At 39.4% G+C, this 27,872-nt stretch overlaps 1 protein-coding gene across 10 annotated transcripts in view; it reads left to right on the top strand.

Annotated features, from left to right (window-relative positions):
- LTBP1 (latent transforming growth factor beta binding protein 1) overlaps window positions 1–27,872 on the top strand; it is a 413,770-nt gene that overhangs the window by 215,671 nt on the left and 170,227 nt on the right. For all 10 annotated transcript variants that reach the window (XM_037806447.1, XM_037806449.1, XM_037806448.1 and 7 more), the window contains 2 exons: window positions 18,361–18,579; window positions 19,813–20,087. In XM_037806447.1, coding sequence (XP_037662375.1) covers window positions 18,361–18,579; window positions 19,813–20,087 — 494 coding nt within the window. The remainder of the gene's footprint in view (window positions 1–18,360; window positions 18,580–19,812; window positions 20,088–27,872) is intronic.

Below are 27,872 nucleotides of genomic sequence, written 5' to 3'. Positions count from 1 at the left end.
AACACAGCCCAGCAGCCCAGAACTGCCCTGGGGGGACGGCACTCACCTGCGACATAGCACAGTCATCCCTCAACAGAGGACCCGGGGTGCACAGCCTGGAAGAGGGGCCCACTTGCAAGTCTCAGGAGCCATACGCCAATACCAAAGACTTGTGGGTCAGTGGCAGAGACAAACTGTGGCAGGACTGAACTGAAGGATTAGACTATTGCAGTAGCTTTAAAACTCTAGGATCATCAGGGAGATTTGATTGTTAGGGTCACCCCCCCCTACCCGACTGCCCAGAAACACGCCCCACATACAGGGCAGGCAACACCAACTACACACGCAAGCTTGGGACACCAATTGGGCCCCACAAGACTCACTCCCCCACTCACCAAAAAGGCTAAGCAGGGGAGATCTGGCTTGGGGAGAACAGGTGGCTCGTGGACGCCACCTGCTGGTTACTTAGAGAAAGTGTACTCCACGAAGCTGTAGATCTGATAAATTAGAGATAAGGACTTCAACTGGTCTACAAACCCTAAAAGAACCCTATCAAGGTCAGCAAATGCCACGAGGCCAAAAACAACAGAAAATTATAAAGCATATGAAAAAACCAGACGATATGGATAACCCAAGCCCAAGCACCCAAATCAAAAGACCAGAAGAGACACACCTAGAGCAGCTACTCAAAGAACTAAAGATGAACAATGAGACCCTAGTACGGGATATGAAGGAAATCAAGAAGACCCTAGAAGAGCATAAAGAAGACATTGCAAGACTAAATAAAAAAATGGATGATCTTATGGAAATTAAAGAAACTGTTGACCAAATTAAAAAGATTCTGGACACTCATAGTACAAGACTAGAGGAAGTTGAACAACGAATCAGTGACCTGGAAGATGACAGAATGGAAAATGAAAACATAAAAGAAAGAATGGGGAAAAAAATTGAAAAACTCGAAATGGACCTCAGGGATATGATAGATAATATGAAACGTCCGAATATAAGACTCATTGGTGTCCCAGAAGGGGAAGAAAAGGGTAAAGGTCTAGGAAGAGTATTCAAAGAAATTGTTGGGGAAAACTTCCCAAATCTTCTAAACAACATAAATACACAAATCATAAATGCTCAGCGAACTCCAAATAGAATAAATCCAAAAAAACCCACTCCGAGACATATACTGATCACACTGTCAAACATAGAAGAGAAGGAGCAAGTTCTGAAAGCAGCAAGAGAAAAGCAATTCACCACATACAAAGGAAACAGCATAAGACTAAGTAGTGACTACTCAGCAGCCACCATGGAGGCGAGAAGGCAGTGGCACGATATATTTAAAATTCTGAGTGAGAGGAATTTCCAGCCAAGAATACTTTATCCAGCAAAGCTCTCCTTCAAATTTGAGGGAGAGCTTAAATTTTTCACAGACAAAGAAATGCTGAGAGAATTTGCTAACAAGAGACCTGCCCTACTGGAGATACTAAAGGGAGCCCTACAGACAGAGAAACAAAGACAGGACAGAGAGACTTGGAGAAAGGTTCAGTACTAAAGAGATTCGGTATGGGTACAATAAAGGATATTAATAGAGAGAGGGAAAAATATGGCAAACATAATCCAAAGGATAAGATGGCCGATTCAAGAAATGCCTTCACGGTTTTAACGTTGAATGTAAATGGATTAAACTCCCCAATTAAAAGATATAGATTCGCAGAATGGATCAAAAAAAATGAACCATCAATATGTTGCATACAAGAGACTCATCTTAGACACAGGGACACAAAGAAACTGAAAGTGAAAGGATGGAAAAAAAATATTTCATGCAAGCTACAGCCAAAAGAAAGCAGGTGTAGCAATATTAATCTCAGATAAAATAGACTTCAAATGCAGGGATGTTTTGAGAGACAAAGAAGGCCACTACATACTAATAAAAGGGGCAATTCAGCAAGAAGAAATAACAATCGTAAATGTCTATGCACCCAATCAAGGTGCCACAAAATACATGAGAGAAACTTTGGCAAAACTAAAGGAAGCAATTGATGTTTCCACAATAATTGTGGGAGACTTCAACACATCACTCTCTCCTATAGATAGATCAACCAGACAGAAGACCAATAAGGAAATTGAAAACCTAAACAATCTGATAAATGAATTAGATTTAACAGACATCTACAGGACATTACATCCCAAATCAACAGGATACACATACTTTTCTAGTGCTCACGGAACTTTCTCCAGAATAGATCATATGCTGGGACATAAAACAAGCCTCAATAAATTTAAAAAGATTGAAATTATTCAAAGCACATTCTCTGACCACAATGGAATACAATTAGAAGTCAATAACCATCAGAGACTTAGAAAATTCACAAATACCTGGAGGTTAAACAACACACTCCTAAACAATCAGTGGGTTAAAGAAGAAATAGCAAGAGAAATTGCTAAATATATAGAAACGAATGAAAATGAGAACACAACATACCAAAACCTATGGGATGCAGCAAAAGCAGTGCTAAGGGGGAAATTTATAGCACTAAACGCATATATTAAAAAGGAAGAAAGAGCCAAAATCAAAGAACTAATGGATCAACTAAAGAAGCTAGAAAATGAACAGCAAACCAATCCTAAACCAAGTACAAGAAAAGAAATAACAAGGATTAAAGCAGAAATAAATGACATAGAGAACAAAAAAACAATAGAAAGGATAAATATCACCAAAAGTTGGTTCTTTGAGAAGATCAACAAGATTGACAAGCCCCTAGCTAGACTGACAAAATCAAAAAGAGAGAAGACCCATATAAACAAAATAATGAATGAAAAAGGTGACATAACTGCAGATCCTGAAGAAATTAAAAAAATTATAAGAGGATATTATGAACAACTGTATGGCAACAAACTGGATAATGTAGAAGAAATGGACAATTTCCTGGAAACATATGAACAACCTAGACTGACCAGAGAAGAAATAGAAGACCTCAACCAACCCATCACAAGCAAAGAGATCCAATCAGTCATCAAAAATCTTCCCACAAATAAATGCCCAGGGCCAGATGGCTTCACAGGGGAATTCTACCAAACTTTCCAGAAAGAACTGACACCAATCTTACTCAAACTCTTTCAAAACATTGAAAAAAATGGAACACTACCTAATTCATTTTATGAAGCTAACATCAATCTAATACCAAAACCAGGCAAAGATGCTACAAAAAAGGAAAACTACCGGCCAATCTCCCTAATGAATATAGATGCAAAAATCCTCAACAAAATACTTGCAAATCGAATCCAAAGACACATTAAAAAAATCATACACCATGACCAAGTGGGGTTCATTCCAGGCATGCAAGGATGGTTCAACATAAGAAAAACAATCAATGTATTACAACACATTAAAAACTCGAAAGGGAAAAATCAATTGATCATCTCAATAGATGCTGAAAAAGCATTTGACAAAATCCAACATCCCTTTTTGATAAAAACACTTCAAAAGGTAGGAATTGAAGGAAACTTCCTCAACATGATAAAGAGCATATATGAAAAACCCACAGCCAGCATAGTACTCAATGGTGAGAGACTGAAAGCCTTCCCTCTAAGATCAGGAACAAGACAAGGATGCCCACTGTCACCACTGTTATTCAACATTGTGCTGGAAGTGCTAGCCAGGGCAATCCGGCAAGACAAAGAAATAAAAGGCATCCAAATTGGAAAAGAAGAAGTAAAACTGTCATTGTTTGCAGATGATATGATCTTATATCTAGAAAACCCTGAGAAATCAACGATACACCTACTAGAGCTAATAAACAAATTTAGCAAAGTAGCGGGATACAAGATTAATGCACATAAGTCAGTAATGTTTCTATATGCTAGAAATGAACAAACTGAAGAGACACTCAAGAAAAAGATACCATTTTCAATAGCAACTAAAAAAATCAAGTACCTAGGAATAAACTTAACCAAAGATGTAAAAGACCTATACAAAGAAAACTACATAACTCTACTAAAAGAAATAGAAGGGGACCTTAAAAGATGGAAAAATATTCCATGTTCATGGATAGGAAGGCTAAATGTCATTAAGATGTCAATTCTACCCAAACTCATCTACAGATTCAATGCAATCCCAATCAAAATTCCAACAACCTACTTTGCAGACTTGGAAAAGCTAGTTATCAAATTTATTTGGAAAGGGAAGATGCCTCGAATTGCTAAAGACACTTTAAAAAAGAAAAACGAAGTGGGAGGACTTACACTCCCTGACTTTGAAGCTTATTATAAAGCCACAGTTGCCAAAACAGCATGGTACTGGCACAAAGATAGACATATAGATCAATGGAATCGAATTGAGAATTCAGAGATAGACCCTCAGATCTATGGCCGACTGATCTTTGATAAGGCCCCCAAAGTCACCGAACTGAGCCATAATGGTCTTTTCAACAAATGGGGCTGGGAGAGTTGGATATCCATATCCAAAAGAATGAAAGAGGACCCCTACCTCACCCCCTACACAAAAATTAACTCAAAATGGACCAAAGATCTCAATATAAAAGAAAGTACCATAAAACTCCTAGAAGATAATGTAGGAAAACATCTTCAAGACCTTGTATTAGGAGGCCACTTCCTAGACTTTACACCCAAAGCACAAGCAACAAAAGAGAAAATAGATAAATGGGAACTCCTCAAGCTTAGAAGTTTCTGCACCTCAAAGGAATTTCTCAAAAAGGTAAAGAGGCAGCCAACTCAATGGGAAAAAATTTTTGGAAACCATGTATCTGACAAAAGACTGATATCTTGCATATACAAAGAAATCCTACAACTCAATGACAATAGTACAGACAGCCCAATTACAAAATGGGCAAAAGATATGAAAAGACAGTTCTCTGAAGAGGAAATACAAATGGCCAAGAAACACATGAAAAAATGTTCAGCTTCACTAGCTATTAGAGAGATGCAAATTAAGACCACAATGAGATACCATCTAACACCGGTTAGAATGGCTGCCATTAAACAAACAGGAAACTACAAATGCTGGAGGGGATGTGGAGAAATTGGAACTCTTATTCATTGTTGGTGGGACTGTATAATGGTTCAGCCACTCTGGAAGTCAGTCTGGCAGTTCCTTAGAAAACTAGAGATAGAGCTACCATTCGATCCAGCGATTGCACTTCTCGGGATATACCCAGAAGATCGGAAAGCAGTGACACGAACAGATATCTGCACGCCAATGTTCATAGCAGCATTATTCACAATTGCCAAGAGATGGAAACAACCCAAATGTCCATCAACAGATGAGTGGATAAATAAAATGTGGTATATACACACGATGGAATACTACGCGGCAGTAAGAAGGAACGATCTGGTGAAACATATGACAACATGGATGAACCTTGAAGACATAATGCTGAGCGAAATAAGCCAGGCACAAAAAGAGAAATATTATATGCTACCACTAATGTGAACTTTGAAAAATGTAAAACAAATGGTTTATAATGTAGAATGTAGGGGATCTAGCAGTAGAGAGCAATTAAGGAAGGGGGAACAATAATCCAAGAAGAACAGATAAGCTATTTAACGTTCTGGGGATGCCCAGAAATGACTATGGTCTGTTAATTTCTGATGGATGTAGTAGGAACAAGTTCACTGAAATGTTGCTATAGTATGTAACTTTCTTGGGGTAAAGTAGGAACATGTTGGAAGTTAAGCAGTTATCTTAGGTTAGTTGTCTTTTTCTTACTCCCTTGCTATGGTCTCTTTGAAATGTTCTTTTATTGTATGTTTGTTTTCTTTTTAACTTTTTTTTTCATACAGTTGATTTGAAAAAAGAAGGGAAAGTTAAAAAAAAAAAAAAGAAAAAAGACAAACAAGGAAAAAAAAAAAAAAAAAAAACGATGTAGTGCCCCCTTGAGGAGCCTGTGGAGAATGCAGGGGTATTCGCCTACCCCACCTCCATGGTTGCTAACATGACCACAGACATAGGGGACTGGTGGTTTGATGGGTTGAGCCCTCTACCATAAGTTTCACCCTTGGGAAGACGGTTGCTGCAAAGGAGAGGCTAGGCCTCCCTGTATTTGTGCCTAAGAGTCTCCTCCTGAATGCCTCTTTGTTGCTCAGATGTGGCCCTCTCTCTCTGGCTAAGCCAACTTGAAAGGTGAAATCACTGCCCTCCCCCCTACGTGGGATCAGACACCCAGGGAAGTGAATCTCCCTGGCAACGTGGAATATGACTCCCGGGGAGGAATGTAGACCCGGCATCGTGGGATGGAGAACATCTTCTTGACCAAAAGGGGGATGTGAAAGGAAATGAAATAAGCTTCAGTGGCAGAGAGATTCCAAAACGAGCCGAGAGATCACTCTGGTGGGCACTCTTACGCACACTTTAGACAACCTTTTTTAGGTTCTAAAGAATCGCGGTAGCTGGTGGTGGATACCTGAAACTATTAAACTACAACCCAGAACCCATGAATCTCGAAGACAGTTGTATAAAAATGTAGCTTATGAGGGGTGACAGTGGGATTGGGAATGCCATAAGGACCAAACTCCACTTTGTCTAGTTTATGGATCGATGTGTAGAAAAGTAGGGGAAGCAAACAAACAGACAAAGGTACCTAGTGTTCTTTTTTACTTCAATTGCTCTTTTTCACTCTAATTATTATTCTTGTTATTTTTGTGTGTGTGCTAATGAAGGTGTCAGGGATTGATTTAGGTGATGAATGTACAACTATGTAATGGTACTGTAAACAATCGAAAGTACAATTTGTTTTGTATGACTGCGTGGTATGTGAATATATCTCAATAAAATGATGATAAAAAAAAAAAAAAAAAAATAAAGTGAATTATGGTAATGGCCTGCAAAATCATGCTGACAAGGTTATGGAATTTCCCAGCCAGCACTCTGTGTTACACCTTCCAGTTATGTGTTCTAAAATATATGTGCCATAGCTAGACTTATAACTACTATACCATAAGCTTCTCAAGTTAGGTTGAAAAATAAGTTATTCTTTTTCTTCTTTATGTTCTGAGAAGTTTTTCTAGAACATTGGCAGCACAGACTATACATTGCTCTGCAATATTATGAGAATGACATGAAGTTCTAAAACAGAAAGAGGTTATTCATAGTTAAACATTTAAGTTTGTAGGTTAATTTTAAATTTGTTTTCTTTGAAGTAAAAGACTGTTTAGCTACATAAAGATCATCTACCACAAAGGTACAGTTTGTACTTATTGACAGAAAGCAAAGAATTTCATGTTATAATTTAGATTTGGAAAATGCTGAAACAGGAGAGTAGATATTTTATTTCTCATTCAACAATGGTTATAAATAGTGGCCTTTTATTGGTTGAAATTATTTCCTTTATGGCTAGAGAGGCACAGGGTTTTTGGAGTTCCATTCAAGGATTATTACTGTATCCACTTATAGACAATTGTATTAGAAGCTATCTCAGGGGATTTAATAGTAGATTTATGCACAATTAATTAATTTCATGTTAGATTTCAAAATCTGCTCTTGATACTGGAAATACCTAGTAAGAGTCAGTTGGTTAATGTTTCTTTGTTAAAAAAAAAGACGGTTGTGCATATGAAGTTTTGGAAGGTCCCTGGACGATCATAAACTCAGCTTATTTTTTGTAAAGATTGTAGGCTGTCCTCACTTTGCATGGTAGTCTGGGACCATAAAAATTACCGTGTAAGCTGAAACCATGCAAAATGATCTTAATAATAAATAGAAAAATATTAATTCTGTGACCGTTAAAATTTTTTTGTCAAAACATTAAACTTTCTTACTGTAGGTTATAAATATATAGGGAAATGAAAAAATAGTAAAACTAGTTAGTACCCTTAACTTAAAACATTAGAAACATTGAGATGCATTGCAAGAAACTTGTCAAGAGTACTCTGAGCAGTGTTTGTCTTTTTTTTTCCCCCCATTGCTTTACCTACAGTATAGAGCGACATCTTTTCTATGCCTTGGTCAGTTGTCATTACTGCTTTGTAAGTTTGGGTGAGCTGTCAACATTCCATCCTTTGTGCTTTCAGTGTCATGGAATATCCCTGAGAAGTCCTTTAGTGTCACTTTCTATGGGACATCATCATCCTTTTCATCATATCCACTTCCAATTTCACTTCAACTTGCCACTTATTTTTCCCTGCACTTTCTTTTTTCTGTTGGCCAGTAGCCTCTCAATTATCCATGTTTATCAAGCATCCGTAGGCTTATTGTGGGAAACCAGGAGGCAATACAACTACCTGCTTTGCTGTCTGTGCATGAACTCACAGGGGGGCAGTGACAGTTACAGACAGACTTTGAAGAAGTGGTGAGATTGCTCATTTATCACGATGCTCATCTGTTATTCTTGTAGTGATTTGTGGGCCAAAGAGAGAGCCGTGAAGTTTCTACTTTATGCAGTTCCTCACAGTTAATGTACTGTGGTAACTGAAGTTTGAAAATATGTTGTTGGGGGGCTGGTGTTATTTAACTAGAACAGCGGTACCTGAAATCCATGCATATTGGAACATGCACAGTGAGAAGTGCCTATATTAGGTCATAAATTCTTAGTAGGGCATTTTGATCTTGGCTTGGTTTCCCTTTCTCCTGTCCTTACTCATTATACATTGAGGCCATTCAGTGTAGCCAAATGGTGACTTCAAAATTCAATTTAGAATTGAAGTGGGGGAGAACCTAAGATGGCGGCTAGGAGAGACAGAGCAAAAAAACAACTCCATGAAAAATACTAGATAAAAGCCAGAAAGTGATCTAGAACACCGGTTCCAGCGATGCACCAGCTGGACAAGGTCTGCTAAATCCACAGGGACCATGCACTTGGTGAAACTGGGAGTCTGTGTTCTGAAACGAGTAAGTCAGTCTGCTGAATATCTGGCAGCCATGCTGCAGTGTGGGGAAACCATGGGTTGGCGTTTGGAGGTGGACTAGTTCTTTTTTAAAAAACTCCAAAGTAGCTGCAGATATGGCAGTGAGAACCGCACAGTGAAGCACGGAAGGAACAGGCTGTGCGAACGCCTCAGTATCTGGTGTGGAAGATAGCCTCTCGTGAACCCGCTGCTGATTGTCCCAGAGCAAGGAAGTCAGAGGTTAGCCAAAAGGGGAAAATCACCACACCCCTTGCAGCCATCTTCCCGGTGGGCTGGGAATGCTCCTGTCCCGTGCCAGCGCCACAGCCCAGAGCCACGCCAAAAAACCAGCGTGACAGGAAGTGTTTCCATCAACGCACGCACATGCCACAATATCGGGCGTGGACAGTAGCCTTTTGTGCACCCACAGCTAATTGTCCCGGAGCTGGGAAGATGGAGCAGTGCGAAAAGGGGGGAAATTAACACGCCCCATACAGCCATCCTTACAGCAGGCTGGGAATGCACCTACACAGCCTGGCAGCCCAGAACTTCCCTTGAGGGTTGGCATGCATTTGTGATGTGGCACAACCTTCCCTCAACAGAGGCCCTAGAAGGGCACGGCTTGGAAGAGGGACCCACTCGGAAATCCCAGGAACCATATGCCAATACCAGGGACTTGTGGGTCAGCAGCAGAGACAATCTGTGCGAGACTGAAAGGAAGGTTTAGACTCTTGCAACAGCCTTAAATCTCCAGGAACACCTGGGAGGTTTGATTATTAAAGCTGCCTTCCCTCCCTAACTGCTCAGACACATGCCCCCATATTCAGGGCGGATAGGACCAACAACACACCCAAACTTGGTACACCAATTGGACCCCACAAGAATCAGACGCCTACACACCACAAAGACAAAGTTGGGGAGAACTGACTTGAGGGGAATAGGTGACTCGCGGATGCCATCTGCTGGTTAGTTAGAAAAAGTGTACACCACCAAGCTATAGATCTGACAAATTAGAGATTGGTGTTTGAATAATCCTACATTTCCTAAAAGAACCCTACCAAGTAAAGCAAATGCCAAGAGGCCAAAAACAACAGAAAATTTTAAAGCATATGAAAAAAACAGACGATATGGATAACCCAAACCCAAACACCCAAATCAGAAGATCAGAGGAGACACAGTACTTGGAGCAGTTAATCAAAGAACTAAAGACAAACAACAAGAGCATGGCACAGGATATAAAGGGCGTGAAGAAGACCCTAAAAGAGCATAAAGAAGAAATTGCGAGAGTAAATAAAAAAATAGATGATCTTATGGAAATAAAAGAAACTGTTGACCAAATTAAAAAGATTCTGGATACTCATAGTACAAGGCTAGTGGAAGCTAGACAATGAATCAGTGACCTCGAGGACCACAGAATGGAAAATGAAGGAACAAAAGAAAGAATGGGGAAAAAAATCTAAAAATTGAAATGGACCTCAGGGATATGATAGATAAAGCGTCCAAATATAAGACCCATTGGTGTCCCAGAAGGGGAAGAGAAGGGTAAAGGTCTAGAAAGAGTATTCAAAGAAATCGTGGGGGAAAGCTTCCCAAACTTTCTACACAATATAAATACACAAAGCATAAATGCCCAGCGAACTCCAAATAGAATAAATCCAAATAAACCCACTCCAAGACATATTCTGATCAGACTGTCAAATACTGAAGAGGAGGAGCAAGTTCTGAAGCAGCAAGAGAAAAGCAATTCACCACATACAAAGGAAACAAGACTAAGTAGTGACTATTTAGCGGCCACCATGGGGGCGAGAAGACAGTGGCATGACATATTTAAAATTCTGAGAGAGAAAAATTTCCAACCAAGAACACTTTATCCAGCAAAGCTCTACTTCATATTTGAGGGAGAGCTTAAATTTTTCACAGACAAACAAATGCTGAGAGATTTTGCTAATAAAAGACCTGCTCTACTTCCGATACTAAAGGGATCCATACCAACAGAGAAACAAAGAAAGGAGAGAGAGATATGGAGAAAGGTTCAGTACTAAAGAGATTCAATATTGGTTCATTAAAGGACAATGAGAGAGAGGGAAAAAATATATCTGACAAACATAAACCAAAGGATAGGATGGCTGATTCAGGAAATGCCTTGACAGTAATAATGTTGAATGTAAATAGATTAAACTCCCCAATTAAAAGATATAGATTGGCAGAATGGATCAAAAAATATGAACCGTCAATATTTTGCATGCAAGAGACTCATCTTAGACACAGGGCACAAAGAAATTGAAAGTGAAAGAATGGAAAAAATATTTCATGTAAGCTACAGCCAAAAGAAAGCAGGAGTAGCAATTTTAAACTCAGATAAAATAGACTTTAAATGCAAGGATGTTATGAGAGACAAAGAAGGCCACTACATACTAATAAAAGGGGCAATTCAACAAGAAGAAATAACAATGATAAATGTTTATACACACAATCATGGTGCCACAAAATACATGAGACAAACACTGGCAAAACTAAAGGAAGCAATGGATGTTTCTACAATAATTGTGGGAGACTTTAACACATCACTCTCTCTTATAGATTGATCAGCCAGACAGAAGACCAATAAGGAAATTGAAAATCTAAACAATTGGATAAATGAATTTGATTTAACAGGCATATATAGAACATTACATCCCAGATCACCAGGATACACATTCTTCTCTAGTGATCACGGAACTTTTTCCAGAATAGACCATATGCTGGGACATAAAACAAGCCTCAATAAATTTTAAAAAATTGAAATTATTCAAAGCACATTCTCTGACCACAATGGAGTACAATTAGAAGCCAATAACCATCAGAGACTTAGAAAATTCACAAACACCTGGAGGTTGAACAACACACTCCTAAAATAAATGGTTTATAATGTAGAATGTAGGGGAAGTAATGATAGAGAGAAATTAATGGAGGGAGAATGATAACCCGATAAGAACAGATAAGCTATCGTGGGTAAAGTTAACGTTCTGGGAATGCCCAGGAATGGCTATGGTTTGTTAATATCTAATGGGTATGGTAGGAACAAGTTCACAGAAATGTTGCTATATTAGGTTATTTTCTTGGGGTAGAGTAGGAACATGTTGGACTCCCTTGTATGGTTTGTTTGAAACGTTTTTTTCGTGTATTTAAAAAAAATTTTTTTTTTGCTATAGTTGATTTTTTAAAAAGTCAATTAAAAAAAAAATGAAAAAAATATACAGAGCCCCCTTGAGGAGCTGGTGGAGAATGCAGGGGTGTTGGGCTTCCCCACCTCGATGGTTGCTGATGTGCTCACAGACATAGGGGACTGGTGGTTTGATGGGCTGAGCCCTCTACCACAGGACTTGCCCTTGGGAAGACTGTTGCTGCAAAGGAGAGGCTAGGCCTCCCTATAATTGTGCCTAAGAGCCTCCTCCCGAATGCCTCTTTGTTGCTCAGATGTGGCCCTCTCTCTCTAGCTAAGCCAACTTGGCAGGTGAAATCACTGCCCTCCTCGCTATGTGGGATTCCCAGGGGAGTAAATCTCCCTGGCAACGTGGAATATGACTCCCGGGGAGGAATCTAGACCCAGCATTGTGGGATGGAGAACATCTTCTTGACCAAAAGGGGGATGTGAAAGGAAATGAAATAAGCTTCAGTGGCAGAGAGATTCCAAAAGAAGCTGAGAGGTCACTCTGGTGGGCACTCTTATGCACAATATTGGCAACCCTTTTTAGGTTCTAATGAATTGGAATAGCTAGCAGTAAATACTTGAAAGTATCAAACTACAACCCAGAACCCATGAATCTTGTAGATGATTGTATAAAAATGTAGCTTATGAGGGGTGACAATGTGATTGGGAAAGCCATAAAGACCACACTCCCCTTTGTCCAATTTATGGATGGATGAGTAGAAAAATGGGGGAAGGAAAAAAAAAAAAAAAAACACCCAATGTTCTTTTTCACTTTAATTGTTCCTTTTCACTTTAATTTTTTTTATTAAATTCAGTTTTATTGAAATACATTCACACACCATACAATCATCCATGATATACAATCCACTGTCCACAGTATAACAGTTATGCGTTCATCACCACAGTCTATCTCTGAACATTTTCCTTACATCAGAAAGAACCAGAACAAGAATAAAAAGTAAAAGTGAAAAAAGAACACCCAAGTCATCCCCCTATCCCACCCCATTTGTCCTTTAGTTTTTATCCCCATTCCTCCACTCATCCATACACTAGATAAAGGGGGTGTGATCCACAAGGTCTTCACAATCACACTGTCACCCCTTGTAATCTACATTATTATATAATTGTCTTCAGGAGTCCAGACTGCTGGGTTGGAGTTTGGTAGTTTCAGGTATTTACTTCTAGCTATTCCAATACATTAAAGCCTAAGAGGTGTTATCTATATAGTGCATAAGAATGTCCACCAGAGTGACCTCTCGACTCCGTTTGGAATCTCTCAGCCACTGAAACTATTTTGTCTCATTTTGCATCCCCCTTTTGGTCAAGAAGATACTCTCAGTCCCACGATGCCGGGTCCACATTCATCCCCAGGAGTCATACTCTGCGTTGCCAGGGAGATTTACACCCTTGGGAGTCGGGTCCCATGTAGGGGGGAGGACAGCGAGTTCACCTGTCGAGATGGCTCAGTTAGAGAGAGAGAGGGCCACATCTGAGCAACAAAGAGGTACTCAGGGGGAGACTCTTAGGCACCATTACATACAACTTTAGACTCTCCTTTGTGGTAATGAGCTTCATAAGGGCAAGTCCCGTGCTCGAGGGCTCAGCACATCAAACCGCCAGTCCCAATGTTTGTGACAACATCAACACCAGTCCAGGTGAGGATGTCCAACACATCCGCACCTTCCCCCAGATCCTCGGGGCTGGGGAGGGGGAGGCTGTAAATACATTTTTTATTATCTGCCCAAATTACTCTAGGATGTGTCACTATTTCACTCCAGCCTATACTAACCTACCGTATCTCACTTCCTATTCAAAGTTCCATGCAATTGTGGTGTTTGAACAAATCGACTGTAGAGTTGTACCATTTAGAAAATTTAGATCCTGTACCAAATAGATATCTATTCCCTTGGTCTCATATGAAAGTTGAAGTTTTAAAACACAATCAGTTTCAACCTTTATCCTTTGGCCTGGCTTGCCCTGGTCTTAACCAGACCTGCTTCATTCATATCACTAATTGAAGTCTGGGCTCTTTTTCAGCTTTTTTTTTTTTTTTTTTTTTTTGTCAGTGGCTGTATGCACTAATACTGACATTCATATCTGCCGAGCTCTAGCTCTGAGTTTCAGGTGTCTCAGAGATATGCATTATTCCAGAGACCAATCAGGTATATTCTAGGGGATCAGCATCTCAAAGTTGAGAGATAGGCATTGCAATTCAGGGATAGAGTTAACTGCTGTAAGAGCTTACAATCTAGGGACTATTACAATTATTGTGTCCACGTTAGGCTATGTTCTAAGATTCAATTCTGAGTTTATACATTGTCGTTAGTCCATATTGGTGAGGCATCATCCCTCTCACCATGTTTTCTCCAACACTTTTACTCCTATATATATATTTTCCTACAACTTTATAGTTATATTCACATACCATACATTTATCCACAGTGTACAATCAGTTGTTCATGGTATCATCATAAAGTTGTACATTTATCACCACAATCAGCACTTGAACATACTGATTACTACAAGAAAAATTGTTTTTTTTTTTTTTAGCAATAAGAAAAAATGATAAAAAGAAAAATAACATGTCATACAATACAATATACTACTAAGGACAGCAAATAACACCACTACCAAGAATCCCATATTACTCCCCTATATCCCCCCTCTCATACACATTTAGCATTGGCATATTGCCTTTGTTACATTTAATGGAGGTATATTACAATGTTACTGTTGACCATAGACTCCAGTTTGCTTTGATTATGTTTTTTCCTGAATACCATCCCTTTTTCAAATTTCTACATGGTTGACATTCATTTGCTTTCCCACATGCAAAAACATTTTTATATTTGATATTTAGTAACAGTCATTGGCCACTCCAGTTTTTGCCACGTTATACAGTCCCAGTCTTTATCATCTATCTTTACCTCTGGTGTCATACATTCTCCTATCCCACCTCTTTCAGCTTTACTCACAGACATCTTTGTTCGGTGTACTTACAGTACCGTGCTACCATCACACAGTATTATGCTATCTATTTCTGGATCTATGCAATCAATCCTAAACATTCTGTAGTCCTTCAGCATCAAATGGCTGATCTCTGCCCTCTTTCTATCTCCTGGTCACCTGTGTTGTCAGCTTTTAACTCCCAAAGTTTGTTCATTAATGTCTGTTCATATTAGTGAGACCATACAGAATCTGTCCTTTTGTTTCTGGCTAACTTCACTCAACACAATGTCCTCAAGGTTCATCCACATTATTACATGATCCATGTCTTTGTTCTGTCTTACAGCTGCATAATATTCCATCATGTGTATATACCACAGTTTGTTTATCCATTCACTTTAATTTTTATTCTTATTATTTTTTTGTGTGTGGTAATGAGTGTCAAAAATTAATTTCGGTGATGAATGCACAACTATATAGTGGTACTGTAAACAATTGAATGTACGCTGTGTTTTATATGACTGCATGGTATGTGACTATATCTCAGTAAATGAGTAACAAAAAAAAAAATTGAACTGGGAGTTAGGAAGTCTTTTACTCAACCCTGGAATCAGTTTTGACTCCCTCCTCTCTTACCTAGGGCCTCAGAGAGTAGACTGGGAACTAGTGAATGCATTTTTCAAGCCCCCTCCAGCAAGGGCATTTTTGAGTTGATTGGCAGCATAGTAGGCCCTGGGTCCATTTCTGGATTATCACCTTGGTGTCTTCAGGCTCTCCCCTTCCTCCTACCCCTGCCTTTTGACCGGCTCTTACCCACTGTATCCCATCTTGTATACGAACCTGTCTGAACTGACTTCCTGCCTTAGTAACTCTCCATTCCACCTAATCCCGTGTGCCGCAACTGGAGTCACCTTCCTGAACCCTCTTGTAACCTTCCTTAGTCTTCTATTTGAAGTGTCCAAAAAACCTACTGCTTGTAGAATAAAATCCAAACCCCTTAGAGGACATTTAAGAACTTCCATTGACTGACTCAAGACCACTTCTTCTAGTTTATCACCTGACTCTTCCCCTCAAGAACCCTGAGTTTTGGTGAGACAGGCTTACGCAGACTTTATTATCTCCCAAATATTCCTGCTTCCCTTCCTTTATACATGCTGTCCCCTTTCTTGGAATGCACACCTCTGTGTTTTTCTGAATCTTACCCAGTTTTGAAGACTTTTCCCAAATTATGTCTCCTGTGAAGTCTGTTTTAACTTTCCTCCTCTGTGACTTTCCATAACATTTATATTTTGTACTGTCCAATTTCACTTATTTGCTGATCAGTATTATCAGTTAGCTTTATTATCTGATATCCTTCATTAGTGTGAAGTTCTTGAAGGGCGGGTATTTGGCAAAGTGGTAGGCATAAATCTGTTCATTCCTTCATTTAGCATTTTCTCGACTCCCAGCATTTCTTCTGGGTGCTAAGCTGGGTGCTAGGGGGAAAACATAAGGAGATAAAGTCTCTGCCCTCACATGCTCTGGTCAGGTGAGACTTACAGAGAAGTAGGTGGACGATGTGGATGCAGGGTGCTAAGTACCATGATGAGGCGTGTGTGAAAGTCTGTGGGAGCCCAGAGGAGAGGCATGAGCCCTAAATGAGGGGCAACTAGAAAAGCTTCCTAGAAGAAGTGAGTTCTAAGCCAAGACCAAAAGACAAAGACAAGTAGGATTTAAGTGGAAAGTATTCCAAGAAGAGGAAACAGCACAGATAAAGCTGTAGAGGGACAGGAGGGCTCAGCACAATGAGGGTCTGAACAGAGTTTGGTATGGTTGGATAGTAGGGAGTGAAGTGAGATTCATAAGTGAAGAGGTGGCAGAGGGAGCAGGGGCTCTGTGATGGGAAAGAAGTGGATGTATTTGATAAATGTTTAGAAGGGAGGCCTGCCAGAACTGGATGTTTGGGCGGTTGAAGTTAGGGATCAGATTTCCTAAAACGACCACCACCAGGTGGTTGGAGGTGTGGGGGGGAGGGGGGTGATGAGTTCAGTTTTGGAGTTTTTGAGTTTGAGGTGCCTGTGGAATATCCACTTGGAGATATACAGTAGTAGACAGATGGGTGGATATGTTTGATGATCAGAAGAGAACTTGGGCCTGGAAACAAATTTGGGTGACACTGACATAAAACAAGGTGAAATCATGGAAAAAGAGTAAGTACAATTAGTAAAGAAGAGGATTTGAAGACCAAACCTTAAGGAATATCAGTGTTTAAAGGACAGGTGAAAAGAACGGAACCTGCAGAGAATATTAAGATGAAACAGGCAAAGAGGAAGGAGCAAAACAGATGAGTGAGATGTCATGGAAAACGAGGGGAGACTGGACTCTGTGCATTGTGTATTAGCAACGTGTAAGCCATTACAACTTGGTTGTACATAGAAGAGGGGTGAGGAAAGGGAAAATACAGTCTCGCTCAAGCTGGATTATTGTGCACTGAGAAGTGAACAGATAATTCTTTTGGAAAGTTTGGTCATGAAGGAAAGAATTTAAAGAGGCTAAAAGCTGAAAAGAAATGAAGTTGAGGGGCTTTTTTGTTTTTTTAAAGCCATCTGATCATGTTTACAGGCTGACAGGAAGAATTCATTTTTAGTATAAAGTGGTTGACCATAAGTTGAATTTACCCAGAGCTAAAAATTCCTCTTAAGATCCTTCACCCGACATGTCCTTTTATCACTCAGTGTTCTAAATAAATTAAATTCCAAACTAATAATCATGTTGATTGTTCTAGGTTGCTCTGAGTCTTGTCACCTCAACTAGATAGCAAATTCCAGTATCATGTGTTTTCAACCTACTTTACTCTCTTGTTCTGGGTAGTACTTAGTTTGGTGTCTTACATGGAGAAAATTCTCAACAGATATTGTTTTGCATCACAGTCATTTGTTACTTTGTTTATTCTTTGGACAGATATTTATTAAATGTCCACCATGTGCCAAACATTGTTGTAGGTGCCAAGGAAATATATGCAGGTCACTACGACAGACATTTCCCTTACTCCGAAGGAGTTTGCAATCTAGGGAGACAGTTAGTAAGCTAGTAATTAGATAGGAAAACAATCAAAGTAATTACATATTGTAAAAGGGATTTAAAAGGACACTGTGACAGACAATAACCCTGAGTGGCTACTCTGTATGCTTTTTCCATGAACACTTTTCATTGCTGGAGGAGAGCAATCTCAAGCAGACTTAAGATGTTAAAAAAAAAGGTAGTGAACGATAGAGACTATTTTGGCATAATGAAGTTATTCCTTTGTTTATTGTTGCTAAAGCCACTGGGAATATGATGACTGTAATGGACTGTGTTTTTTTTTTTTTCCTTGATTGATTATTTATCAGTTGAGAAACTAACCAACTCTTTCGTTATCTCTTTTTCTCTCTCAGTAATTTGCCATCTTCCGTGCATGAATGGTGGCCAGTGCAGTTCAAGGGACAAATGCCAGTGTCCCCCAAATTTCACAGGGAAGCTTTGTCAGATTCCGATCCAAGGTGCCAGTGGGCCTAAGCTTTATCAGCATTCCCAACAGTCAGGCAAGACATTGGGAACTGTTCACTCCACACATACTTTGCCTTTGACCATGACTAATCAGCAAGGAGTCAATGGTAAGCTTTTTATTCTCAGTTTTCCCTTTAGTCTTACCTCTGTTAACCTGCCAAATCCATGCAGAAGCTAAGTATTTTCAGATGGCCAGGGCTGATGTTGGTACAGGAGGGAGGACCTCATCTCTGGCCTGGGAAATGGCAGTGGGAGCCACCCATGGGCCCTGGCAGGTGGCTTCTCTATGGTCGAGACCACAGAGAATTGGTATCTAGGAAACAAGAAAAATAAAAAGGGAGCCCGTCCTTTCCTGATGAGTCTTATCACTGACAACTAATAAATGTGCGTGGCACTGTTCTGGTCGGGCCTGGGAGATGCAAAGATGGACAAGACAGTGTTCTGGCCCTTAAAACATTAATATAATAGCAGAGCACAAAGTACCTACTGAAGAATAATAAGTCTTTTTTTGTAGTTGAAGAGGGCTTGGTTTCAGTTCTAAACAATCACTTAGCCTCACTGGGCTTCAATTCATTCATCTGTAAAGGAAGGTAAAGTAGGTCACTTGGAGCTCAAAATTCTATGACTAATGCATTGTTTTAAACCTGCCATCTCTTTTAAGTGCACAGTTTTTTAAAGAGGGTCAGAGAAGTGCTTTTGGCTCTGATTTTTTAAAACCTGAATCTGTGCATCAAAAGATGAATTTTGTTTGAAAGTTGTAGAAAGTAAACCTTGTTACAGATATTAATAAGAAGCTTTGGGATTTCTCACGTGTATCAGAAGAAGCTCCAAAGTATATAGAAGCTATGCTGTTTAGGGTAATAAAATTATGTTTGGTGAAATTGGGTTTCCTTTTTTGATGTAAAAAAGGTAAAACCTAATGTTTTTATGATGGAAATGTGAGAAATTGAAAAGTAATCCATTACTAATATTTGATAAAATCTGCCTACCCATGAGAACTAAAGCAGCATGAATTTCATAGTTTTAGATGATTCTCCTGAAAAAATATTTTTGTGTCATTAATGTATTACTGTGAGAGGTTTTCATTTCTGTTTCTAATTGCAACTTTATTTCTTTAAATATATAAATTAGGTTTAAACTTTATGTTGAGTATACCCTTTTATTCCCTGGAATTTTTGATGACTGTGCAGCCATCAAATTGTATATGTGTAATTTACTCTATGTATGTGTGTGCATGCATGTGTTTGGGTGTGCATATATATATACATCCATGTTTTAAAAATTCTGACTCAAACGTCAATTATTCATTTCTAACAAGTTTTCTCCCCTATCTGTTTCAGTGAAATTTCCTCCAAATATAGTAAATATCCATGTGAAGCATCCCCCTGAGGCTTCTGTCCAGATACACCAGGTTTCAAGAATTGATGGCCCGACAGGCCAGAAGGTAAAAGACGCTCAACCAGGCCCACGGCAGGGCTCTCAGCAAGGGCCTCCCGTCCAGAAGACCCAGACTGCACATTCCACCTCCTCCCAGCAGCAGGTTGTTCCGCAGGTCTACCCCGTAGCTGCGAAGACGCAGCTTGGCCGGTGCTTCCAGGAAACCATCGGGTCACAGGTAGGCAATCCTGCCCCACCGACTTTCGTAGCACATTCTAAATAGGGTCTCATTTTAATAAGAAAGCCAGACCTGGTAAAATAATTTTCTATGCGAGGGTTTACGCAAGCTAGACCCATGGGACTGTTTCTGTAAATACAATTTTATAATATATCATTGACATGTTGTCTGTGGCTATTTTCATATTACAGCAGCAGAGTTGAATAGTTTCAATAGGTATCATATGGCCCACAAAGCCTAAAATATTTAGTGTGGCCTTTTACATGAAAGGTCAGACAGACTCATGATCTAAGGGATAAATTTAAGAAGTGAGCTTCCAGAAATTTGTTGAAAGTCCATTATTGCCCATTTATATTTGTTCAGTTAGGGTGATTTGTATATAAAACATATGTGTGAAGCATTAACATATGGTTTGTGAGATATATTCTGCAAAGATGTTTGAAACTATTTGTGCCTTTTTGCAGTAGTTTGCTGGTTAGTTGATACAGTTGAGTTTTGAATTCATTGTGCACTAATAATTCATGTCATCTTTTATTTTCTTCTGATGAAAGTTCATAAGTAGAATGGTAATGCATGAGTTGTTTAAAGTGCATTTTAAATTCATTGGATTTACATGTAATGTTAGGTCCATATTTATATCATAAAGTGGGAGGAAGGCTAAGTTTTCCTTGAGACTCATTGTTCAGTGTGCACAATGAAAGCAACATAAAGGTATTTGCCTCTACCTTAACCACTTGGTGCTACCTGCTTTGGGACCATGAGATAGTGACATAGGCCTTGCCCCATGGCTCTCCTCCTATCCTTTGGTTATGCTTTGAGCACTTGATGAGAAAAGTCGGTGAGGTGTATTTATCATTATTCCTTCATTGTTTCCAGAATTGTCAAAATTAATGTGAGTGTATGAAATATTTGGAGAAAACAAAATTAATCGTCATGGCTTTAGAAATCTGGAAAACACGTTTGGGTACTGGGCAAGTCAGTGGTCGGGTTATCACCTTTCTTCCAGGGGAATGAGGGAACATTGGTTTGCAGACCTGAATGGAAGGAAATGTGGAGTTATAAGACCTCGGTTAGAGCCATGGGCCCAGTGCTTGGGGGCCGGAGCCAGCTTCCCTCTCTGTAAAATGGAGATGAGAACATCTGCATCACAGGTTTTGTTGAGATGAAACAAGGTGATTAATGTGAGCATTGCTTTGTAACTGTTAGGGAACTATGCAAACATTAGAAGACCCTGATAGAGATAGCCAAACTTAAAAAGAGTCAGAGTATTGGGCTGCTTATGTCATGCAATTTTAGTAAGGTACGACACAACCTTTATCTGTCTGAGGATATCTGAAGTGCCTACTAAGGGAGACCTAATAGCTTTTCATTCCTCAGTTGAAGACCATGTTTAAGTAAATACTTTTTGGAGAAGGAACATCTTTCATTTCATTTAGCTTAGAAGTTAACATGGGATTCTTGTCCTGAGGGCAGGTTCTGAGGGGGCAGGAAGACTGAAGGCACCCTCTGTTCGATTTGCCTCAACTAGCCTTGGGGATGAGGGGAGAGTTTGGTGCTATTTACATTGTTTATTAATTTCAGCTAAGATTTGTCATAGAGAAAGGAAAAAGAAGATCCTTTTAAAACTTACGTGCCCAGTACCTTTCTTCCCAGTTTTCAAGTTGGAACACAGATGACAATAAGCAAGAAGATAAGGAATTAACATCTAATATTAGGCAGATGATTGCTGACTAGAAAAGATAAAAACAAATTATTGACTTGGAAGCTGCAGCTGGGCTACATAATCAAAATTAATTGGATAATTGATGGAGTTACCAAAATAATTCCAACCCAGTGGAATACTTTTACCTTATCTGGATACTTCTCTCCGTTTGGTTTGAATGATCTAGACAGTGTTCTCAATTCTTAATTAATTTTGCATGTATAGTCACTAATACACAGTTTCAAATAAGACCTGTTTTCAGAAAACAGTCTCAGCATATGTTTTTCTTCCTGTTGGTGAGAGATGCTGCTGGATGCTCATGACTATACAATTGATTTGTGCTTTTAGGGTGATCCAGGCATTAAAAAATACATTACTGACAAATAGTCAGTAGTATATAGGATGTGTTTTACAGGTGTTTGAACACATTTGTGTGTTCGTTCAGTGGCTAGTTTGCGAACATAGCTACAGCCGGGAGGTATAAGTAGATTTTAAATGAATTGCAGAAACGACTGCATAAATGCTTGTGATTGCTTTGCTCAGCAGCAGGATACCGATTTTGCTGCAGGTTTCTACTATTGAGCCTTTTAATGCAGTCGCTTTATCAGCAGGCATCGATGATTATGTGTTGCCATGAGAGGTCATATCTGACATAAATTTGGCAGAAACAGCCTTTGTGTCTGTGGCATGCTCTAACAGGTAGAAAGCCCAAGATGCACTGTGATAAATACGTTTAAGTTCAGGGAAACTCACAGAGAATAATAGAATTTCAGGAACTGCTTGGGTTGTGGAGGGGAATGAACAAATGATTAGGAAACACAAGCTCACAGAGAGAAGGGAAAAAGTAATTAAGCAGAGTAAAGGGATAATTTGCATGAAATGGATGAGGAAGAAGAAATCAGAGAGGCAAAATAGCAAGAGATAATTGCAGGCTTCTGCAGAAATATTAAACCTCTTAAACTGGAGGCATAGTTGCAGTGTCAATGATTTGGTGGTAACGTCAAAATGCCATGAGGGCCCCTTAATGAAATGATTGAGCTCAGCATCATTAGTAGTGGGGCAAGCTGACGTTATGTGCCTCCTGATGTGATGCGGTATGAAGTTTCATAGCATCACCCTTGAGATGTTCTTGCCCAAAATGTTTAACCTGAATCTACTCAGGTCTTTACCCCTAACTTCCAGATTACAGGAAATACTGAGGGTAAAAGAACAAGTTAAAAATATAACACACAATAAAGTCAAGCAAATTCTTAATGTAGGACCTGATGGCCTGACTTCCTCAAAAAATCATATTATGAAAAAAAGTGAGATGACTTTCCATAAAGAGTTTAATTAAATCCTGGGTGGAAAAAAAGAAGCAAACCCAGCTCTAAAAGATACCTGGGGAACGATTGGGGATATTTGAATATGGACTGGATATTAGATGATATTGTGGAATTATTATTAATTTTCTAAGTGGGATAATGCTATTAGGATTATTACAGGAGAATGTCCTTAAGAGATGCTGTTTTAGTTTCCCAGGCTGCTCAAGCATGAAATGGGTTGGCTTAAACAATGGGAATTTATTAGCTTACGGTTTTGAGGCTAAAAGAAAGCCCAAGTCAAGGCATCATCAAGGCATCATCAAGGCGATGCTTTCTCCCCTGAAGACTGGCGATCTGGGGCTGGCTGCCGGCGATTGTGGGCTCCTCTGTCCCTGGCAAGGCATCGGCTTCTCCTGGTCTCTCTCTTCTCATCTAGGTTCTGTTTCAGCTGCTTACTTACAGTGGCTTTCTCCCTCTTTGTCTGAATTTCATTCTCTTATAAAGGACTCCATTAATATAATTAAGACCCATCCTGATTGAGGTGGGTTGCATCGTAACGAAGTTACCTCTTCAAAAGGTCCTACTTACCATGGGTTCACACCCACAGGAGTGGATTAGCTTTAAGAACATGTTTTTCTGGGGTATATACAGCTTTAAACCATCACAGATGCCTGCTGCAAGTTTTAGGGGTGGAAGGCCATGATGTCTATAATTTACTTTCAAATGTGTATCACACACAAATGTAGCAAAATTTTAGCAATCACTGACTCAGAGGTGGGAATGCAGGCAGTCATGTTATTCTTTCAACATTTCAGCATATTTGAAATTTTCTTATAGAAAAGAGAAAATGTTAAGATTTCCTGGACTTATAAATAAAATATTTTTAAGCTGAAGTTAAAATTGTAACTTTAATACATTCAATTCATTTTTAAAAGGAATTTTAAAAGTTTAACCTTCGAGTGAGTGGGGGGTGGTGAGTGGGTATGGGGATGGTAGACACGAGGAGGTGAGGAAAGAGAAGTTTTCCTTCAATTGTGAAGGGACCAGGACTCTATCTAAGAAGTAAAAATTGACAATAAAGAGATGAGTGCAAAGGATTTTGAAGAATCAAGTATCAGGATTTAATTATAGACTGTTGTGTAGAAAAAGTCCATGGTGAGTTGGATTATTCTGAACTTTTTTGGCTTCAGAAAGCAGATAAATGTTCTCTCTGATTGATTAACTGGCCCTTGGGTGGGGATTGTGAAGTCCAGATGAGTAGCTACATCTTTTTTTTATGCAACTCCATCCTTGACAAATATCAAGAGGTGTATACTCTTGGAAATAAGCCAGAGAATCCAATGCCATGTTAGAGATGGAGTGATAGGGGATTGGTGGAGAAAAATTAAGTGGTCCATGAATAGATCTAGTGAAAATAAGAAGGCTCTCTTCTATGTTATAAAACATAGAAGAATAGGAATAGGGCAATGTAGAAACTTCTACAGTGTTTTTCACTGCAACAAAGAGTGTCAAGATACAGGGGAAAATCATTCCTGTTGTTTCACTCTTGCAGAAAGTGGTGTTTCATCATTTAGAGTCCTAAAATTAATTTCTCTTTCTTAAGATTGTATAAAGTGTTGATTGTTATGCTCATGAGGTTGTTTATAGACCTCACTATATTCTCTTCGAGGGAGTCAAAGAGTAGAAATTAATCTAGTAGAACATATGGGATGGCTTAGAGGAATGGTTTTCCTGAATGTAAATCAAGTTTGAAGTATTTGGGAATTCATCATTTTGGCAGAATTAGATTTCTGTGTTACCTGGAGTAAATGTGGCATGTTCCATATATATTTGAAAACATTTGCAAGAGTTTGCTCACTGAATAGATCAAATTAGAGTCACGACTTCAGTGGTTACAATTACTGGTCACTTTTCAGGGTAAACTCATGTTTCATGTACTTAAAACTTGAACATTTCCATCCTAGCTTTCATATCTGAGGAGAGGCCAACTTTCAGAAAATACCCCCCAAATCTATTTTTGCATCATGGGGCATTAAATATGTATACCTGTTCTGTTGTACAGGGGTGTCCTTTGTTTTAAATTGTTTCTCTTAACAGTGACCTAAATTTGAAACTTATTTGGCGTCTAATTTTTTAGTTGTTTCGAACTTGTTTAATTTATTGCCTGGTTGCTGGAAACAAACAGTTACAGTGACCTAATGATGCCAGATGGTATGAAAAATCTTTGTATGTGAAGTGTTCAGAATCACAGTGTGTCGGGTTTAAGACCCAGCTTCCATGCCGCTCTGCCATTGCTTGATTGTGCAATCATGTGCTCTTTGTTAAATTTGGGCACATTGCCCCTTAACTAGACACAGGTGTCATGAGATCAGACAGAAAATTCAAGTGCTTCAAGACCTTCCTGTTGCAAATGCTGAATGAGCGGAAAAATTCACATTTAAATCCTGGGTTAACTAAAAAGAAGAGAAATTCCTGGAAAGCCTGAAGTAGATGTAAATGGAAGAATAGATATTTTCAGTACAGCACTCTAGCACAGATAAAGGTGACTGAATAATACACAAACCCATTTATATAGTTTGCAACTGTAAAAACCCCATAAAGATGTAAAAAGAGAAAAAGGGGAAAGAAAGCAGCTCTATGATTAAGGTCTCTAACAGATATTCTACTGAAGAAAATAAACATCATGTGGATTAGGAAGAAAAGAAAAGAAAGGACCCTTAATGTAAAATCCTGAAATCATTGGAAAACCCTTTCTTTTCTTGATTTTAGTTGTCATGTGAATACTATCACCTGGGACCAAATAGAGTTCAAGTGACACAAGAACTGTTTGGGATCTTCTGAGAGGGACCAGAAGTTGTTCCAGCATTTCTCTTTGGGAAGAAAAAAATGGAAACAGAATGGGCATTTGGAGTAAAAGAATTTGAGTTTGGAGCCAGGCCTCTTTTGACAAATATCATCAATAACATCCTCAAGCTCTGAACCTTAGCCCAGGAGCACATCCATACACATCCATACACACCACTCGGGAGTGCCAGGCAGATGCACTTAATTTTTGTTTGAAAAAAAAAAAAAAGTTTTTTAAAGAAGATTCATGGAGAGATTAAAAGGGAACTGTGAGCCCATTGAAATGGGAATGGAATTTTTTTTTTTTTTTTTAAGTTTTGATACTTAAATACTTTGAATGAAAAAAAAAAAACTCCTTGGTTGCCACTGCAGAGAAGCCAAGGAGAACCTGGGGAGACAGATGTCATGCCTGCCCATTCCACATGGCTGAGGAAATATAGATTGATGGAAGGATGGGCGTCGATTGCCGATGTAGATACAGAGTCAGGCTGGAGATCCTCTCCCAAATCTCTTCTCAGTGATGGAAAAGGAGTTTAGTGCTCAATTAAAGTAATTAAATTAAGAGGTCTGGGACATTAAGTTCTGCTTAGAGATCTGCCCTTTCTCTTCCACAAATTTCCTCTGTCCTGACTATCCTTATGTTTCTGGGGTGAGGCCTAAAGTTGTGAAGGAATATTAGCCTTATTCTGACAGTGTAATGCTTTCAGGATCATTGTGTCACTTTTCATGGGTTATCTCTTTAAATGGAGTCCACAAACTGCATAAATAAATTCGAAGCCTAAAGAAAGAATACTTCTAGAACACTCTACCAAGGACTCTCGGCCTCTTGCTTACGTGGTAGCTCTTACATGGGAGGCAGAGGGGAGGCAGCCAGCACTGGGTTAGCACTGGGGAGCGGTGGGTCTGTGGTCTTTTCCCCTTTCCATTCTTTCCGTTTCCCCAGTGAACCCAGACCAGGGCGTGGCCTTCATCTTGCAGAGGTGCCACTGGGCGGTGAGGAGGGAAAGCAGGGCCTCCGGCCCCAGTGACCAGACATCTGCCTTCTCTGTAAGCAGGGAGCCCAGCTGGAGTGTGCTGATTGCATTTACTGAAGTTTGGCCTCCTTCGAGTGGACCAAGTCATTAACAGCAGCCACTTCCTGTGCCATCTGGGTTTTTCTTCAGTGTCCCATTCAAATACTCCTGTGGCATAATCTAAGAAATATTTAATTGAGTGTTAGTGAGCCTGGTTGTCTCCAGTGGCTCTAAGATGGCTGCTCTGTGCAGCCATCCTTGCCAAACCTTACCTGTGTCAACAGGAGAAGGCACCATGGAAGATGTTGTGTACATCTAAGTGATGTTTAGATTAAGAGCCTGGAGCTCTTAAGTGTTTGCTGGCCTTGCTCCAGCAACCTCTGCCAGGTTGACTTTGTGCACGAGCCCTCTTCCCTGGAGTAAAAAGATCAGTAAAGACAGGGATAAGAGCCAAAGGGGAAGAGTCTGTGAAAGAGATCATGTCTGCGTGCCACTGGGCTTCTGTCAGTGGAGGGGAGAACTGCTGGTTTTACTTGGATTGAGAATGTGGGGCTGAAAACATTAGGATAATCAAAATACAGGTTCTCGGAGGTATAGTACTGCAGAGAATGGGTTATGATCCAGGTGTTACCCTTCCTACAGCCTAATATCCAGTCCTTACCTACTGTTGATGTCTTCTGGAAACCAAAGAGGCTGCCAGTTTTGAGTGTTCACTCACCCTTACTGATTTAATTAACAAGTGAGTTTATGTTTCTTTGGTCATCCCTAAGCCTTTCTCTCAGATGTATTTCATTTTGCTGGCAATGAAAATGCCTTTATCATGACATAAAATATCAAATTTCCATAGTTAATAATCTCTATGCCCCACAAAAACAATTCACCTATTAATAATTAGACTTCTGTTTTATATAGGAAAAGGTAT

The sequence above is a fragment of the Choloepus didactylus genome, chromosome 17 (assembly GCF_015220235.1).
Source record: "Choloepus didactylus isolate mChoDid1 chromosome 17, mChoDid1.pri, whole genome shotgun sequence".
Lineage (NCBI taxonomy): Eukaryota > Metazoa > Chordata > Mammalia > Pilosa > Megalonychidae > Choloepus > Choloepus didactylus.
This window is presented reverse-complemented; position numbering and strand designations above follow the sequence as displayed.